This window comes from Eriocheir sinensis, chromosome 16, assembly GCF_024679095.1.
Source record: "Eriocheir sinensis breed Jianghai 21 chromosome 16, ASM2467909v1, whole genome shotgun sequence".
NCBI classification, from domain to species: Eukaryota; Metazoa; Arthropoda; class Malacostraca; order Decapoda; family Varunidae; genus Eriocheir; species Eriocheir sinensis.
The window spans coordinates 21326299-21346012 of NC_066524.1; the positions used below are offsets into that span (position 1 = coordinate 21326299).

General features: G+C 48.5%; 1 protein-coding gene and 2 non-coding genes across 3 annotated transcripts in view; 1 reads left to right on the top strand and 2 right to left on the bottom strand.

Annotated features, from left to right (window-relative positions):
* The first annotated feature begins 2431 nt into the window (after positions 1-2431).
* On the top strand, positions 2432-2523 carry Trnai-uau (transfer RNA isoleucine (anticodon UAU)). Its single transcript is given in 2 exon segments — positions 2432-2469; positions 2488-2523. It is a non-coding gene; the product is annotated as a tRNA-Ile (tRNA).
* Positions 2524-5828: 3305 nt separating this feature from the next.
* Trnav-cac (transfer RNA valine (anticodon CAC)) lies at positions 5829-5901 on the bottom strand. The gene has a single exon. It is a non-coding gene; the product is annotated as a tRNA-Val (tRNA).
* Positions 5902-12565: 6664 nt separating this feature from the next.
* The window catches only part of LOC126999552 (striated muscle-specific serine/threonine-protein kinase-like), a 119141-nt gene continuing 111992 nt past the window's right edge, over positions 12566-19714 (bottom strand). Inside the window, exons 5-7 of the mRNA XM_050862293.1 lie at positions 19330-19378; positions 16793-16972; positions 12566-16274 (exon numbers count right to left, since the gene is read on the bottom strand). Coding sequence (XP_050718250.1) covers positions 13691-16274; positions 16793-16972; positions 19330-19378 — 2813 coding nt within the window. The 3' untranslated portion in view covers positions 12566-13690. The remainder of the gene's footprint in view (positions 16275-16792; positions 16973-19329; positions 19379-19714) is intronic.

Below are 19714 nucleotides of genomic sequence, written 5' to 3' on the forward strand. Positions count from 1 at the left end.
GGTCTAGAGAATCATTAGGTAAAGGGGCGTAGACTCTCTATACATCGACGCTCATGAGGCATTTGGCTATTCAGTTCAGGCAAAGCGCGCGATAATAATAATGTGATGATAAGGTTAAGTTAGAGGCGACTGAGGAGTTTGCATTAGTGAAGGGAATCAAGTGAACTCTCAGAAACTCATAAACGGCGCACCTGGCGATTACAGACGACAGGTGAGAGATGTGATTTGTGGGCGACAAAAACTGGTATCCGTCTATAAGTGGGAGAGGAGGAGGAGGAAGAGGAGGAGGTGATTAAGACATGGAGTATTAGGATAAGGAGAAGGAGGAGGAGGAGAAGGTGACTAAGAAGTGGAATATTAGGATAAGAAGGAAGAGGAGGAGGAGGAAGAGGAGGAGAAGGTGATTAAGACATGGAGTATTAGGATAAGGAGAAGGAGGAGGAGGAGGATAAGGTGATTAAGACATGGAGTATTAGGATAAGGAGAAGGAGGAAGAGGAGGAGAAGGTGATTAAGACATGGAGTATTAGGATAAGGAGAAGGAGGAGGAGGAGGATAAGAGATGTATGTAAGGGAAAGGAAGGAAGGAAGTTGAAAATACGAAGAAAATGATAGTTAAGTAAAGTTAGATAAGAAGAAGGAGGAGGAAGAGGAAGAAGAGGAGATTAATAAATGAAGTAACAGGAAAAAGTAAAAAAAAAAATTAAAGCAGAAAAGTAAAGTTAAGGACATACACTATAGCCCCAAAAACACATCAAAACCTTCCTCTCTCTCTCTCTCTCTATCCTACCCTCCTCCTCCTCCTCCTCCTCCTCCTCCTCCCAAAAAGTTATGATATATCGCTAGCATCAAAACCTTCCATAACAGGTTGGTTTCTATATCTTCAGCCCTTCACGAGAGCCTACCAACACCCTGCTCGGCCTTCCCCTTGAAATTTTGGCGGCGTTGTCTTGCTGCGTCCATAACTCATTGGTTTTATGCTTGAATTGGCGTGACTCGATAAATATTTCAAGGATACGTTACGGTTGGTGTTCTCAGACGCTTCCAGCTCTTACATCAGCCATTTAGAAAGGCCAAAAAAGAGATTAGTCGGGTTCTCATGAGTGGTTTTTTAGGTTCACGGTACAGAGGAAGGGTCAGACTTATCCTTAGACGCTTTCACCTCTCACATCAATCATTTCTAAAGGGCAAAAAGGGGATCAATCGGGTTCTCATGAGTGGTGTTTGAGGTTCATGGTACAGAAGGAGGGTCACACTACCACCAGGGTCATAAAACTACCCCTGCGAATTCCCAAAACGCCTATGAAAGGGTTGTCGAATATATGAACTTGGTAGTTTCAGATGCTTCTAACCCTCACATCAATCATTTCCAAAGGTCAAAAAGGAGATCAATAGAGGTCTCATGAGTGGGTTTTTAGCTTCACGGTACAGAGGAAGGGTCAGACTACCACCAGGGTCATAAAACTAGCCCTGCTAATGCCCGAAACGCCTATGAAAGGGTCGTCAAATATATGAACTTGGTATTCTCAGATGCTATACCTCTCACATCAGCTATTTTTAAAGGTCAAAAAGGAGATCAATCGGGTTCTCATGAGTGGTTTTTGAGGTTCATGGTACAGAGGAAGGGTCAGACTCATGGAGGTAGGATTGGTAGTAACTTATTGTTCTTTCTTTCTTTCTTTCTTTCTTTCTTTCTTTCTCTCTTGCACTCTTTCTTTCTTTCTGTCTTTCTCTCTCTTTATTTATCTATCTATCTGTCTCTCTATACTACCAATTCTACCTCCATGGTCAGACTACCACCAGGGTCATAAAACTACCCCTGGAAATGCCCGAAACTCCCACAAAAGACGTCAACTATGTGTGCTTGGAGGTACCCCGAAATGTTTAAGAGTATGATCCATTGCATTGTGTTCCCTGTGCACCCCGAATTGAGGCTCTGGTGGGCGGTGACGGATGATGCGAAGCTAACCCGTGGAGATGAAGATGAGAGGCGTGGTAAAGGATGATGGAAGGGATGTGGATGATGATGGTGGTGAGGGAACGAGCAGGAATAGGAATAAAGAAGATGGATAGATAGATAGATGGTGTGAGAGAGAGATCGATAGAAGGAAAGGATAGGAAAGGAAAGAAAGAAATATATTGTAATGAAGGCGCGTAGTATAGATAGACAGAGAGATAGATAAATAGAGATAGAGAGACAGAAAGAAAGAGAGTGAGAGAGAAAGAAAGAAGAAAAAAAGTTATTAATCTACACACACACACACACACACACACACACACACATCTACCCCCCACTCCACAACCCCAAACATCCATCCATCCATCCCAATCCTCCCCACCCACCCTCATCCAACCCCCACGTGACAGCCCAGACCAACACGCCAGGCCGGGACAGGAGCAGACAGCCACACATGTTTCCCAGCACCTGTCGGGCCCCTGTGGCGCAATCGGTTAGCGCACGGTACTTATAAGACAGTCCAGCTGAGCCATGCCGGGGTTGTGAGTTCGAGCCTCACCAGGGGCAGTGGAATTTTTAAAAACCCCAAAAACTGTTGAAACGAAAGTGGGGTGGTATGGGGAACGTGCCAGAGTGGTGAGGCGTCGATTGGGGGCGCGGGGAAGGGCTGGGAGTGTCGTATGGGCGGCGCGGAGGCGGGAAAGTTGAGTAGAAGAAAGCAAGACCCTTCTATAGATCTTGGAAGTAAGGATGTGTTTGGGGCACCGCGTATGTGAGTGTATGTGTCCACGGTATGTTGTTTTGATTTATGTTTTTTTTGTAGTGAGGCGTCGATTGGGGTGCGGGGAAGGGCTGGGAGGGTCGTATGGGCGGCGCGGAGGCGGGAAAGTTGAGTAGAAGTAAGGATGTGTTTGGGGCACCGCGTATGTGAGTGTATGTGTCCACGGTATGTTGTTTTGATTTATGTTTTATTGTGGTGAGGCGTTGTTTGGGGGAGCGGGGAAGGGCTGGGAGTGTCGTATGGGCGGCGCGGAGGCGGGAAAGTTGAGTAGAAGTAAGGATGTGTTTGGGGCACCGCGTATGTGAGTGTATATGTGTTCTCGGTATATTGTTTTATATTTAGTGTTAAGGGCTGTTAAGGGTGTGTGGAGGCGAGAAAGTCAAGTAAAAGAATGGAGAGCAATAGGGCAGAGATATAGGAGGAAGGGAACTGTTTTAAGGGTGTGTTCGGGGCACCGCGTATGTGAATGTATGTGTCCACGGTATGTTGTTTAGGGTGTGTGGAGGCGAGAAAGTCAAGTAAAAGAATGGAGTGCAATAGGGCAGAGATATAGGAGGAAGGGAACTGTTTTAAATCAACCATTCTATTTCCATTTCCATTGTATTTCTTGTATTTCTTTGAGGGAGCGTTCTAGACAGTCTTCCGCCCCTCGCCTTCAACGTTCAATATAACTCGATTTACAGAAGTTATGGGTCATATTACGTGTCAGTAGAAAACGGGAAACCTTGCTTGTGTTATGTATTTCGATGTATATTTAAGTCTCTCTCTCTCTCTCTCTCTCTCTCTCTCTCTCTCTCTCTCTCTCTCTCTCTGCCCATATTCGTTAACCTTTTTTCCTCCTTTCATCAACCGTCCATCCTTTTCCTTCCCTCTCCATCCATCCCTTCCCTCCCTCCCTCCCTAAGCATCAGCGGAGGCGCCATAAGGTCGTCGGGGCCATTAATTCGTCTAACAAATGACGTCTTACCTTCCTCTTTGATCACCTGCAAACAAGATCCGTCTCCATTTGCTTCGTTTAAGTCCGTGAAGGTGTCCATGTGTCTGCAGGGGGGGGAGGGGGGAGGGGGATGAGGAGGGGGGGGAGGGTGGGGGGGGGGGTAAGAGGTTGTGTGTGTCAGTGTGTGCGTGCGTGTGTGTGTGTGTGTGGACAGTAACATAAAATGGGCCCGTATAAGGTGTCCGCTATTTTTGTCGTCCATTTGTATGTCTGTCATCAGGGAGACGATTTAGACACGGGGGGCGGCGAGGGAGGAGAGAAGAAGGAGGAGGAAGAGGAGGAAGATGGAGGAGGAGGAAGAAGAAGAGAAGTGGGAGAAATAGTCCGAGATGAAACCGTGAGGGAATAAAGAAGAGGAAGAAGGAAAGGAAAAGGAAAAAGAAAAGGTTCAAGAAAGAGAAAAAAATATGAATGTCTTGATAACCGTATATATGAACCTTCCTCCTCCTTGACCTTCTTTTATGTCGATCACTCCAATCTCTTTTCGCCGTAGACCAACTCAAGAACAACAAATATAGGCTTACCCATTCAAGCGAGTCGATGCAACATAGGCATTGGCAAGAGCTTCTTTTCAAACCGAGTCATCCGCCACTGGAACAATCTCCCCTCAAAAGTAATAAATGTGACTACCATCAACTCCTTCAAAAATCGATTCGCCCGTCATTTCGTTGCGTCAGGAGTAAACTGATTACCGAAGTGCTTTAATTTACTCTGAGGGCACCAAGTGACTGTCGAGCATATCAAAACACCAGAGCGGGCAACCTCGTAAAGAGCAAATAGGGTTTCTGTTGCCTGTATTTCCATGTCCAAGCTTACTCCTCATCCTCTTCCTCCTCCTCCTCCTCCTCTTCAGGTAGGACAATGGGAGTCTTTATGGTAGTCGTGCACAGGTGAGAAAGACTGAATGGCAGGTAATGAGCTATGAGGCGATGAGGCCATTAGTTGTCGAAGAGGCGGTGGGGGAACAATGAGGTGTGGGTGAGGGCCGTCCTGAGCACCTCTTGAGTTCCGCTCCTCACCACTCACTCCCTTACGTCTTGTCTCCTTCCTCCCCTTCTTTAAAAGCTCCCCTTCTCCTCCTCTTCCTCCTCCCTCTCTTATGTTCTCCTCCCCTTCTTTGGTTCATAGCCTTGTAGTCGAAATTTTTATGTTGTGTTGTGTTGCTGAGGATAGATTAGTTCGTGTGTATGTGTGAGGGTGTGAGGGAGGGGTGTGTGTGTACGTGTGTGTGTTTTCCATCAGGCGTCCACTTTTTGCTGTTTATCTTATTTTAAAACGAAGTGAGTCTGTGTTTTATCCCCTGTCCGTATAAGGAATCAAACGCCACCCAAACATCAACAACAGGATATTAAATTTGGCGTTAGTGAAGAATGGCCGTCGCTTATATAAGAGTTACGGGGAGTCACTTAATACCAGAGAAATACCTGTTTAAGATGCGAAGCGGAAAATGTTGATGAATGAAGACATGAAACGACTCCGATGTACAAAAAACGAACCACTCAGCTGTCACATGTTGGTCCGTCCGTCCGTCCGTGCGTCCGTCTGTCTGTCTCTTACGTAAGGACAGTATTGATTAACCTTTGCAGAATGATGGAATTGCGCAGTGGCTGTGTTTTTTCCTTGATTTCGTATTTGTTTTGTGGTACTGTTGCGACTACTACTACTACTACTACTGCTTCTGCTTCTGCTACTGCTTCCGCTACTGCTTCTGCTACTACTACTACTACTACTACTACTACTACTATTACAACAACTACCACTACTACTACTACTACTACTACTGCTTCTACTACTACTACTACTACTGCTTCTACTACTACTACTACTACTACTACTACTATTACAACAACTACCACTACTACTACTACTACTACTACTGCTTCTACTACTACTACTACTACTGCTTCTACTACGACTACTACTACTACTGCTTCTACTACTACTACTACTACAACTACTACTTTCGCTGCTGTTACTAGTTCTGTCTGTTTCATAATCGCAAAAGTAATAATAGTAATAATAATAATAATATCAACAACAACAACAAACACCAGACCAAATACCTTAAATAAAAAACTAAAACAAAACCACACATGTTTTCGCCCGGGATCGAACCGGGGACCTTGCGCGTGTGAGGCGCACGTGATAACCACTACACTACGAAAACGATGGGAGGGAGGCGGAAGCTGACGTAAATACCGCGCGTTGGAAAGGAAGACTATCGATTGTATTCTAGGTGTTGGCTTTTAAAGGTTAGATTTCAATAGTTAAGGGGTGGAGGTTTTATATAGATAGATAGATAGATAGATAGAAAGATATAGATTGTGTTTTAAAAGAAAGTTATAGATTGTGTCCGAAGTGGTGTTTGTAAGAGTTATATTTTAAGTATTGTAAAGTTAAAGGCAAAGGTTACATTAGAATCTCGTATCTTGAAGGTTTTTGATCGTGTTTTAAGTGGTGGATTTAAAACCTTTTAAGTATACATATAAAGTTAAAGGAATAGGAGAAGAAGGGAAGAAGGGAGATCGTGAATTAAATGTGTTTTTTTCAGATATATTATAAAATACAGCAGATAGAGATGAAGTTAGGTTGAGAGAGAAATAGAGAGATAGATAGATGATGATTGATAGAAATAGAGAGGTGCTTTTGATAGATAGAAAGATAGAGAAAGAATGAGAGCGAGAGAGAAGAGGAAGGAAGGAAGGAAGAGGAGGGGAAGCGATGTCACCTGTCCAACAACACAGGTGAGGGAGGAGGCGTCTTTCCCCTTCATTAGTCGTCCTTGGCGGAGATTTATCCTTACATCGATCATATTTTCCCTTGCTCGCGCCTATGCATAAGCAGCCCCGGCCCCGCCCTGTGTTTACCCGGCGGCGGCGTGCTAACGGAGAGGTTCTTTGACCCGGGGCGCTGCGGAACCTAAAGGCACAAGGATAAAAGTGTGGCCCCCTTCAGGGTTTCAAGATCAGTGCAGAGGACGAACGGAGAGTTAAGGAAGCATAACAAATGGAAGGAAAGGAGATAGATTACAGGAAGAAAGAAAATAGAATAGAAGGTGAACTTGAAGGCACAAGGATGAAACTGTGACCCCTTTAGAATTTCAAGATCATTGCAGTAGACGAAAGGAGAGTTAAGGAAGCATAACAAAAGGAAGGAAAGGAGATAAAGTAAAGGAAGAAAGTAGTTAGAATAGAAGGTGAACTTGAAGGCACAAGGATGAAACTGTGACCCCCTTTAGGATTTCAAGATCAATGCAAAGGTCGAACGTAGACTTAGAGGAAAAATTAATCAGGGAAGGAAAGGAAAGGAAAGGAAAGGAAAGAAGGTAGAAAATAAGAGAGGGGAAAAACGACATGGGGAGATTATCTTAGGAAAACACAGGAAAAGGGAAAATAGCAAGGAAACTAACATAGGAAATATAATATAGGGGAAGAAAAGTTAAAGGAAAATATATTAGAGAAGAAAAAAAGGAAAACAGAATAAAAAAATAACTGCAGGAAAATTAGACGTTAACATAATACGCAATAAGAACTAAAATAAGCTTAATCTTCAGAAGGGGGGGGGGGTGAAGGCAGGGGGAGTCCTACTGGGGAGTCTTACAGGGAGTCCTACGGGGGAGTCCTAGAGGAGGTAAGGGGGGCTAGTGTCAGTGTCCCGAGGCGTGTCTTAAGGAAGCGTTACTGATATCCTTCACTGCCTTGTGCGGCCCTGCTGAAGGATCCTCCCATCGAGTCCTACAGGAAGAGAAGGATGTGAGTGTGTGTGTGTGTGTGTGTGTGTGTGTGTGTGTGTGTGTGTGTGTGTGTGTGTGTGTGTGTGTGTGTAATGTTAAGTAAAGCATGTGAATGTGTATGTATGTTTGTATGTGTATGTGTATTTGTCGGTGTTAGTGTGTGTCTATGTGTATCTATATATGTGTGTGTGTGTGTGTGTGTGTGTGTGTGTGTGTGTGTGTGTGTGTGTGTGTGTGTGTGTGTGTGTGTGTGTGTGTGTGTGTACCTAAAGTTAAGTAAAGCATGTGAATGTGTAAGTATGTTTGTATGTCTATGTGAATGTGTAAGTATGTTTGTATGTCTATGTGAATTTGTAAGTGTAAGTGTGTGTATGTGTAGGTATAAGTGTGTAAGTGTGTGCGTGCGCCAACACCCAGGTACACCCACACACACCTGCCCGTGATCACCTGGGCCGCGCAGGTAACCCGACACCTCAAGGTCACGTCTGTGGAGAATGGGTTCCGATTCCCTTCTCGCGGCTCGAAGCGAATATGACATCAGAGTTTACCAAAGAGAGAAGGGGTGGTGTGTGTGCGTGCGTGTGTGTGTGTGGGGGGGGGGGGGGGAGGAGGGCGGTGTGTGTGTGTGTGTGTGTGTGTGTGTGTGTGTGTGTGTGTGTGTGAGTGTGACTTGATTTTTTTCCTCTTTATTTTCGAGAGCTTGTTTAATATATGCTTCCCTTATCTCTCTCTCTCTCTCTCTCTCTCTCTCTCTCTCTCTCTCTCTCTCTCTCTCTCTCTCTCTCTCTCTCTCTCTCTCTCTCTCTCTCTCTCTCTCTCTCTCTCTCTCTCTCTCTCTCTCTCTCTCTCTCTCTCAAAGGTCTCTCTCTCTCTCTATCTATCTCTCTGTCTGTTATTCTCTTTACTTCCATTTCCTCCATTTATAATCGTTTCCATTCCTCTATTAATACCAGACTTCACAAACCACTCTATTATAATCTAAGTTAGCATGATTACACTTCCTTAATCACAAATTTAGATCCTCAGCAAACCATCTATTCCATTCTTAAGGCGCTTGTGTTCCTTCCTTCCTTTTTTTGAGTACGGAGGGCGGGCGGAGGCGAGGCAAAGGCAGTGTGTGTGTGTGTGTGAGTGTGTGTGTGTGTGTGTGTGTGTGTGTCCTAAGGGAGAGCTAATATTGGCTTGACACTAACGACCTCCTACGCTCTATATGTGGTCGTGTTAGGCTCCGCGCGCTGCCCCAAGTCCAGACGGCAATTCAGGGAAGGATATCAGCATGGGACGTCCCTCGGCAGGATACAGAGATAGATAAAGATGGATAGATAGAGTCCTTGAAATTCAGAGAGCGGGGCAGTGAAGGATACCAAGATTTTAGGTCCCTGGGCAGCATACAGAGATAGATAAAGATAGATAAATTAGGGTATCGTAAAACATATGACAGGCGGGAGCTTTTGGTATAAATCAGAAAAGAATGACCTCACTTTGTTGTATAGAAAATTTCATTAGCAAGGGAGCATATATGAATTTTCTGAGTCAAGACCTATAGTGACTGTTTGGGGTTTACTTAGGTTAGGTTAAGTTAAGTTTAAGGTATCTTCGGACACATGATAACCAGCACCTTCTGGTATAAATCAAGAAAGAATGACTTCACTTTGTTGTATAGAATGTTTCATTAGTAAGGAAGCATATATGAAATTTCTGAGTCAAGACCTATAGTGACAGTTTGGGGTTTTGTTAGGTTAGATTAGGTCAGCCAGTCAGCCAGTCAGTCAATCCACCAGTCAGCCAGTCAACCAGTCAACCAGTCAGCCAGTCATCCACTCAGCCAGTCAGCCAGTCACCCAGTCATCCACTTAACCATTCAGCCAGTCAGCCAGTCATTCTCAACCCTTCCATCTACAGTATCCGAAAGGGGGAGTGCAGTGAGAGAGGGGGTTGGGGAGGAGCAACGATTTGGCACTGTCACGGCCGCTGCACTCGACGTCCATGTATAAATATGTATCGCGGACGCATGACTTATATAGAGTCGCCAATTACAGGAGGCGGTGCATGGCGGGGCGCGTTGAGTCACCATTACTGCGTCTTGCTCCGCGCCGACCCGCTGGCTGGCTTCGGCGCTTTCAAGGTCACGCCATCACCTCACCTGTCCTTTTGCAAACCTTACCTGCGTTATCATAGTTATTTCTTTCTCCCAGTCTATCAATCTGTCTATCTATCTGTCTTTCCATCTATCTGTCTATCTATCTAACTCGCTGGCTCTGGGTCTTTCAAGGTCACACTATCACCTCACCTGTCCTTTTGCAAACCTTACCTGCGTTATCATAGTTATTTCTTTCTCCCAGTCTATCAATCTGTCTATCTATCTGTCTTTCCATCTATCTGTCTATCTATCTAACTCGCTGGCTTTGGGTCTTTCAAGGTCACGCCATCACCTCACCTGTCCTTTTGCAAACCTTACCTGCGTTATCATAGTTATTTATTTCTCCCAGTCTATTAATCTATCGATCTATCTGTCTTTCCATCTATCTGTCTATCTATCTAACTTGCTGGCTTTGGGTCTTTCAAGGTCACGCCATCACCTCACCTGTCCTTTTGCAAACCTTACCTGCGTTATCATAGTTATTTATTTCTCCCAGTCTATCAATCTATCTATCTATCTATCTGTCTATCTATCTAACTCGCTGGCTTTGGGTCTTTCAAGGTCACGCCATCACCTGTCCTTTTGCAAACCTTACCTGCGTTATCATAGTTCTTCCTCTCTCTCACTATCTATCTATCTGTCTCTGTATCTATCTACATATATATTCAACCAGCTAACTTTGGGTCTTTCAAGGTCATGCCATCACCTGACCTTTTGCAAACCTTACCTGTGTTACCCTTTTTCTTTCTCTCAATCTATCCGTCTATCGATGTATCTCTCTATCTATCTGACTCTATATATGTCTGTCTTTCCATCTATCTGTCTCTATCTGTCTCTCTATCTCTCTTTATCTATATTTATCTATCTATCTAATTATGTATCTTGCAGTCTATCTATATCCCTAAAGGTGTATGTCTCTTCCGTTTCATCTTATATAATCTTTAATCGGATGTCATTATATGTGTGGATACGACCGTTTTTTGGCCTGAAACTGATGATGTAATGCTCTGAGCACGAGTCTGGTCGAGCTGAACCTTACCTGGCCGTGGAGTTGCCCGGCGCTGGCTCCTGAAGGTGACGCCGACGACCCACGGGCACAGATTACCTTGACGGCCTCTCTAATGCCTCTAATGTGTTTTGTTATGAGTCTTTGTTTGTTCTTTGACGGGAAATGCAGCGGCCGAGTGCAAGACGCGACCCTAACCCGTCAAGCATACAAATAGGCTTTTTTATCTTTATTTACGAGCATACGTTGTGAAGGTGACGCTGTACCCGTATATGGAGGTCCCTGATGGCGACCAGCGGGGATGTTATTCAGTGAGGCTGCGTCGGGCGGGAGATGAGATACAGATATTAATTAAGACGAGATATGCCCTTACCTGGCGCCTCGGTACAAGCGTCGCTATCATATGCAGGTGATAATGTGGACCTCAATCAGCGTGTTACACTTCATACCTGTCTTGCTGCTCCACGGACGCATGCGAAGGTGTTAAATCCGGTACAGGTAATTAAGGCGAGATATGCCCTTACCTGGCGGCTCGGTACAAGCGTCGCTGTCATATGCAGGTGATAATGTGGACCTCAATCACCGTGTTACACTTTATACCTGTTTTGCTGCTCCACGGACGCATGCCAAGGTGTTAGATCCGATACAGGTAGATTCAAGAACAGGATAGGAGGATCAGGCGCTTCTTCAACTGTGTTAGGTCGTGCTACTGTGGGATTTCGGTCGTGGGAAAGAAATAAAACTCAGAACGTGGTGCTTACAATATATATTTATTTTTATATCCAATATTTCTGCTTCCTGGAACACCGTATCAGCGCTGGCAAATTATCGTACTCCGAGCACTGCCAATAGCATCTTTAAGCCTCGAACTCTCTCATACTTACACACACAACGATAGAAAATTAAAGTCATCGTTAAAACTCCTAAATAATTGATGTTTTTTTTCGTTCGTTTTCGCTGTCGGTCAGAAACTACGAAACATGGCAATGCGCTGGATACGATAATTTGTCAAGGCTGCACCGTATAATGTTTCTTCTTTTTTTTTATTTTTTATTCCTCCTTATACACGAGAACATAAGAGTATCGTACACCTACTTTGGTTTTGGCTGACTTGAAAATATATGTGACGCCGGGGACGCCGCCTCGCCTGCCTGGCCCTGGACACCGAGTAGCGACCCCCGCACCCCTTACAGCCCCCCGCAGCCCCCCACACCCCGACTTGCACCCCACCCCGTCACCCGTGCCAATTCCACCCCTCCCCACGCCCCACATGCACTACACCCCGCCAACTCTCCTCTCCTCTCTCTCTAACTGGTCCCATCACTATCCCCCCCACCCCTTACAGCCCCCACAGCCCCCTTCACCCCGCCACAGCCCACCCCATCACCCGTACCAGTTCCACCCCGCCCCACACCCCACATCCACTACACCCCGCCCACTCTCCTCTCCTCTCTCTAACTGGTCCCATCACTATCCCCCCCCCCCCGTACACCCCCCCCACCCCCCCCACAGCCCCCCCCAACACCCCACCCCCCACCCTGTACCACCCCACACCCCACATGGACTACACCTCACCCACTCTCCTCTCCTCTCTCTCTCTAACTGGCCCCGTCACACACACACCTTCAGCCTCGCCCCGAAACCCCAGTGCCCCGTTACACCCCACTCACTCTCTCGCTCTCTCTACCCCCTCCACACATCCCACCCCGTCATACCCCGCCCTATCACATCCCACATCTCGCTTCCTCTTGCACATCCTCTCCCATCCATACCCAACCCTTCCTTCCGTTCTCCCTTCCTCCTTGTAGCCCGACGTTCATTCACTCCCCCTTGGTCTTGCTCGTATTCGTCATTCACACACAAATATTCATTCATTCATTCACTCATTTCTTATTCTAATCATGCCCTTCATCTCCACTAACTCACTTTCTCTATTCTCTCTTTTATTTACTTTTTCTTTTCCTCTTTTTGCACTAGTCTTCCTTTAATCTAACCTTCCTACTCCTTTTTTTTCCTTCCTTCCTTCGTTCTTGTTTCTCCTACTTCCTCTTTTTATTACGGGTATCCTTGTTCTATCTTTTTCCTCCTCCCGTTCTTAGCTCGGTGTCCTTCATCTTTTCTTTCCCCTTTCTCCTTCCCATCTCCCCCTCGCCCTCCCCTCCCCATCGCGGGCGTCGCCACCTACCCATCCACGCGCCCCCGCCGCCGAGCCTTGCCGGGGCGGGTCGCAGGCGAGGCGCGGGCGCGGCGTCACTAACCCTCATGAAAGCTAATGGTACACTGACTAGCAGGACTCGCATCAGTTCGCCTAAGTATGCCTCCGAGCGTGTGTTAGCGTCGTGCCGCAGCCTCCGTGTGGGGCGCCGCGACCGCCTCCTCGTTGGCCGTCGCCGCGGCGCCTCCTGCTCGCTGGTCACAGACTTGACTTACACATAAGGGTAGTGGTGTTACACGTGTAAAGCAGCTTCCGTAACAGGTGAATATAAAGCCCAAAGTAGAGGTGTGTTATAATGCGTCGGACGTGTCACAGGAAGGGAGAGAGAGAAAGAGAGAGAGAGAGCGCTTGCCCGCCGGCCGAGAGTAAAGCCGCCACCATCCCCGGACCTTAGACTATCGAGGAGTGTGTATGTACATAGCTTAAAGCTGTTTACCATATGTGTTCCGGGCACTCACGAAAGTGCGGGTCAAGGAATCAAACGTCCACTATGTAGTCCGTAACAGTAAGCTTAACTTGACTTATATAAATATCCGCTGGCGGCACGGAGGACAAGTACATCACAAGTGTTATTGCAGAGCCTCAGTATGGGTTAGTGTATCACTGTTCGGCTTCCCGTCGGCTCCCCCGTCCCGCTTCGCCCGCCCAGCCCTCCTCGCCCCCCGGGGCGCCAAGCCCAGGGCGGCGAGTCCCGGCGCCTCCCAGAAGCCTCCACGTAGCCTCGGTCGGACCGTCATGACGGAGTAGAGTTATCACAAGCGCGGCTCCGCGACGGCCTCGGAGACCGTCGCGGCGCCTGAGTTTAGGGTCGCACGACGTATTGTACGTAGCCAGCGACCGGCGACGACCACCCGCGGCGCCGCTACTGACTGTGCAGGGACGTGCGCCGCTCCAGGACGCTCCTGCCGGACGTGGTCAGGTCGGCGGGGTCCAGCTTGAACATCTCGAGGGCGCGGCTGATGGCGCCGGCGCACACGTCGCCCCAGGGCGCCACCAGGTTCTCGATGGGCATGCCCAGGTTGAAGGAGTTTGAGCGGCACAGGTGCAGGTGCGAGAAGGGCGGCGGCTGGCTGGGCTGCATGCTCATGGACCGCCCGCGACGCTTCCAGGTGAGGGCGGCCAGCTGGTGGTCCGCGTCCATAGTCCTCGGCGTGGCGGTGGTGGCGGCGGTGGTGGTGGTGGTGGTAGTGGCAATAGTAGTCGTGGTGCTGGTGCTGGAGGTGGCCGTGCTGGAGGCGGCGGCGCCGTCCTCCTTGTCGGCCTCGCTGTTCTCGCTGAGCATGCTGCCGATGTCGCTGCTGGTGGACACGGAGCGCGCAAACACGCTCTTCTCGTCCTCCTCCTCGTCGATGGCCGTCAGCTCCGCCACGCTCTCCGCCGCGGGCCGCACCTCCACCACCACGCGCTCCGCCGCCACCTGCTTGTCCTTGGAGATCTCCAGCTCGTGCTTCTCCGACAGCTGGATCTGCACCGGCTTCTCGAGGGCTTCCTTGGAGGCGTTTTCGAGGGTCTCCAGAATACCCAAGGTGCTGAATGTGTTCTCGAGGGTGTCTGAGGAGGTGTCCGTGGCGCGGACGGTGTGGTCTGACTCCAGGGTGTTGGAGCTGTCCATGCTCTCGCTCCTGCTGAAGATGCCGTCGTCCACAGGCTCCTCCAGGGACACGTACGCCTCGTCGTTGTCGGGCTTCCTCTCGCCCTTGTCGGCGGTGAGGCTCGAGGCTCCTGAAGAACCTTTTCTGGGCCTCGGGATCTCCTGTGGCTCGCTGGGCTTGGCAGTGCGTCGCTTCCACTCCGAGCTCTCCTTGACACTCTCCAGGGACGAGCTCGGGGACGCCTCGCTGCTGGTGGACTTCGTTTTGGTCACCTTCGTTCTCTTGGGCGGCGAGATGCTCCTGGACTTGGTGGCTGTCGCTTCAGCGCTCCTGTTCCTCGAGTTCTTCACCTTCTCCCGGCTGGCGTTCTTGTCGTCTGAGTCTCGTCGTTTGGGCGTCGTGGAGCCGCTCTTACCCGACCCTCGCCTCTCCTGCTTCTCCTGCCGCTCCTGTTTCTCCAGCCTCTCCTGCCGCTCCAGCTGCCGCTCGTGCCGCTCCTGAATCCTCTGCTCGATGTGGGAGACGGACCCGCGGCGCTTGTTCGGGGACGGGGCGCGGGTGTTGGTTGTTGTTGTCGTCGTCGTCTGTTTCTCGTTAGCCTTATCGTTGTGTCTGTGCGTCTCGGGGTCGTTCGGTGGGTGCTTCACGGCCGGGGATGCTGGCCTCTGCTTCTCCTTCTCCTTCTTGCCTTTACGCCTTCGATGGACCTCTCGCTTGGTTCTGTCCGGCCGATTCACCTTCGGGGTCTTCTGCGGCTCGGGTCTGTGTCGCGGGCAGGACCTGCAGGACTTTTGGCAGGGCGAGGCGCCGCGGCCGCCCCTGCTTTCCGTCTCCCGCAGCCGCCCCCTCTCCGGCACGGGGCTCTTGGTGCGGTCACTCTTTGCCCGCCCCTGAGCCTCCGCGGCGCCCCTGTGTCTGTTGACGGCGGTGTTGTACTTGGTGATGAGGTGGTTGTACTCCTCGTCGTTGATGGAGAACCTCGAGTCGTAGATGCTCTGCCGCTCACTCATGTCGTTGGCCTCGGTGCCCACCTCGTCGATCTTGTCAATGGACGCGAGACTCTTGTAGAGGCGGCCGGAGACTCTGTTCTCGTCCAGCATCGGCAGCATCGGCAGGAAGACGTTGTTGCAGCTCTTGTAGACCGAGTCGTCTTGGTTAAGCCAACTGAACACCGACAAAGCCTCCTCGGAGTGGGAGAACGACCTAAGTGCCCACAGGTCTTCGCGTGACCTCGAGAGCCCCAGGCGTCCTTCGTGGAGCCTTTCACGGGACTTCGATAGCGTCTTCTTCTGGTTGGACATCTGCATCCTCTCGAAGAGCACCTCGCGGGACTTCGAGAGGCTCCTGGCGCGGTCGAGACTCTGCCGGGAGCCTCCACGGTAGAGCGAGTTCGTGGACGAGTAGGCGGAGTTGACGGCGGAAGTCTTCGGCCCTGAGAGCGGGTGGATAGGAGGCAACCCGATGTCCCGCGGCGAGGAGCTCATAGGGGTGAGAATTGTGGGCGTGGTACCGGTGGGGGTGACGGCCGCGGGGGTGGTGTTGGTGGGCGTGAGAACCACCGGGGTGTTACTGAGGGAGGCGCAGGAGCGGGCGTGCGGATCGAGGCCACCAGAAGACGTGATCATGTCAGAGAGAGCAGACATGAGGGACGGGGAATGCACGCTGGAGCCTCGCCTTCCCGGGACCGCGGTGGGGCTGGTGACGGGAGGCGCGGCGGGGTCCAGGGGCGTGTTGATGGAGGTGAGGGGCAGGGAGGTGGGCGGCTTGAGGAGTGCCTGAGGCGGGATCTTGGCTTTGCTGAGGTCTGCCTTCATCCAGGGGTGTTCGAGGCACTCCCGCGCGCTCATCCGGGACCTGGAGGGGAGGGAAAGTGAGGTGGATGAGTGATGAGGTGGATGAGGAGGGAAGATTAGGAGGTGTAGAGGTAGCGAAGTGGAGGAGGAAAGAGAATCGAGTCTGCATCAATCTCACTTATGTAGGCTACGTGATAATTAAGAGCTCTTGTATACAGTAGTTCATGTTCGTAGTGGTTTTGTATATTAAGGAATTGGAACCTAATGTCTAACGTTAAACAAAAGGAAGAAGGTAGGAATTGGTGCAGGGAAAGACAAGATCGAAACCTGTTTATATCATCTACATTCTTCAGCGTAATGGAAAACTGTAGTAAAGAAAAGAAATAAGATGAAAAGATTAGATTACCAGCGACCCTGAGACCCAAGAAAACAAGAAGTGGCTCAGACAAAGACTAGATCGAGACATGTTTATATTAGTTAACATTTGCACCGTGATGGGAAACTGCATTAAAGAAAAGAAATAAGATGAAAAAGCAAGATTACTAGAGATACGAGACCGAGACCGAGGCTGCAACTTACTGTGGTTTGCGAATCAGGAGTTTCTTGATGAAGTCGATGGCCTCGGCGGAGATGTCCTCAAACAGCTCCTCGGGGAAGTCCAGCTCGCCAAGTGTTATCTCCAGGAAGGTCTCTTGGTCCGTGTCGCCTCCGAAGGGCAGGAACCCCGTCAGGAGCACATAGACCAACACGCCCAGGGACCTGCGATAGGGAGACGCTGCGGTTAGTCTTGCGTCCGCGCCCGAGAGGTTTTGGTAACGCTAACCTGTCGTTGTCCTCCGTCCAAGGTATTGTTTACATGTTCGTACCTAAGGGATCTACAGGGGGCTACGAGGGGATGAAAACACGACACGGTGATGCGCTTTTGTTTTTGTTTGAAAGGGTATTGTGGAGAGGTCGAGTCCAGTCATCTATATAAGTCTTGTACTGGAGGAGAGGAAGAAGCAGAAGGGAGAAGAGAAGGAGAAGGAGGAGGAGGAGGAGGCGGTGGTAGTCAGAATTCGCATCGTAAAGGCTTTTGGAAATGGTAACTTGTCTCTGTCCCCGCCCAAGGAATAGTTTAGTCTGCCATACGTCTTTCCCAGGGAGGCTTTTCATTACGGAATCTGTCTTTGTCTAACTGCCCAGCTTGATTTGGGGTCTCTCGTATTCCTGCTGTTTGTTTGCTTGTTTGTTTGTTGGAGGAGAAGAAGGAGGATTAGTCACACTCGACTCTCTATCTTGTCTATCAATCGCCTTTCCTCGTCTCTCAATCCCCCTGCATATGAGTTTTCCTAAGGAGCTAAGGGCATCGTCAGTCTATCCTTCCATCGGCCATTCACGAGCCCGCAGGAACGCCAAAAAGAGCATAAACTCGTATATTTGAGAACCTTATCGCCTTCACGCCTCGCCCTTAGCCATCAAAAGCACCATTAGGAGAGAGAGAGGGAAGGAGAGAGAGGGAAGGGAGGGGGATGAACTTCCTGTAAACTCAAGTCGTTTGTTAGTGATGAAAGAAAGGAAGGAAGGAGGGAATGAAGGAAGGAAAGTAAAGAAGGAAAGAAGGAAAAAAGGACAAACGAGTAAGGAAGGAAGGAGAGAAAGAAAGAAAGAAAGAAAGGAAGTCAACTACCATCAAGAAGAAGAACAAGAAGAAGAAAACCAAGAACGAGAGAGCAAAAGAAAGAAAGAAAGAAAGAAAGAAAGAAAGAAAATCAAAAACCCAACCACCACCACCACCACCACCACCAAGACCAAGAAACAGACAGACAGGCCACAAGACCACCAGACCACGAGACCCCCAGTAACCTCAGATCCAGCCCGCATACATATCGTCCCATCCACATTGGCAGGCACGCGGTACAGCATCTGGGCGCCTCCCTAACGATAGCATCAGGTAATTGTGCTTCAGAGACCATTACCAGACGCCGCTACGCCCCGGTCACACCTCAGACGCGGGGTTTGGGCGTGGAGACTGATGGTAGGAGTGACGGGGTTGGCGTCAGAGAGGGAGAGAGGTTGTGAGATAGATGTTTATGTAGAGATGGAAGGAAGGGATGGATGGGAGAAGGATAGATGGTTTGTGTAGAGGAGGATAGAGGTTTAAGATTGGATTGAAGGCGTAGGAAAGAAGCGAGCTTGGTGTCAGAGGGAGATTGAGGTTGTGGGATGGATGGATGGATGATGGATGGAAGAAAGAGAAACAAAGAAACAAACAAACAAACAAAAGAATGGGAGAAAATAAAGAGAGAAAGAAAGAAAAGAAAAAGAAAGACACAAAGAAAGAAAGAAAAAAAAGAGAAAGAAAGAAAGAAAGAAAAGATAGAAACAAAGAAAAAAAGAAAAGAGAGAAACAAAGAAAGAAAGAAAAGAAAGAAAGAAAGAAAGAAAGAGAGGGAGGAACTCAAGCAGCACGAGCCATTAATGTGCAGTCAGCAACACGGGTCGAGATAGGCGCGTGATCCCTGCAGATAACCTTTCTAGTCTACGCCGCAATGAGCTTCCTGCGATGAATATTCAGAGAGAGAGAGAGAGAGAGTGATAACGCCAAGATGAAGTGGAGGAGGAGGAGGAGGAAGAAGAAGAGGAGGAGAAGTGATGGTAGGGATAGGAATAAATCAAAGAAAAAAGAGATAACAATAATAATAATAATAATAATAATAATAATAATAATAATAATAATAATAATAATAATAATAATAAGAAGAAGAAGAAGAAGAAGAAGAAGAAGAAGAAGAAGAGGAGGAGAAGGAGAAGGACAAGAATGGGGAAGAGGAAGAAGATGAAGAAAATGACAAATGAAGATAAAGAGGGGGAATAGGAAGAGGAAGAAAGGAAAGAAGGAGGAGGGAAAGGAAGATGAAAAGGATGAAAAAAGAAAGAAGAGAAAAGGAGGAGGAGGAGGAGGAGGAGGCGCTGCGGTGGAAGAGGAGATGAAGACGTAGAAGAAACGTTTTTTTATACTGATAACGAGGAGATAAGAGAGAGAGAGAGAGAGAGAGAGAGAGAGAGAGAGAGAGAGAGAGAGAGAGAGAGAATAACGCAACACAACACAACTTAAAGCAACACTATATACTCACCACATATCGGTCTTCGTTGTAATCGGTTCGTACAGGATAATCTCGGGAGCTGCAACACAAACAAAGAACAACACTATGAGAACTTGCAACACTCTATACTAAGCCTCACACAACACACACAACACAACATACAAAACAAATAAGAAAAACTATCCTCGTCGACTTTTTCTTCTCATCTTTTCATCTACTCAAAATCTACGTGTTACATCCTAAGACTTACTCTCTCTCTCACCTGTCCGGTCTGTAAATGTCAGGTGTCCCACGTTTAATTAACCTGTCCGCCCCCTCACGGTCTCTTCATTAATTTTTCTTATCCTTATTCTTATCCCCGGAGAATTTATGGCTGGGTGACCTTCCTCTAATTTGAACTCCATCTGACCTCTTC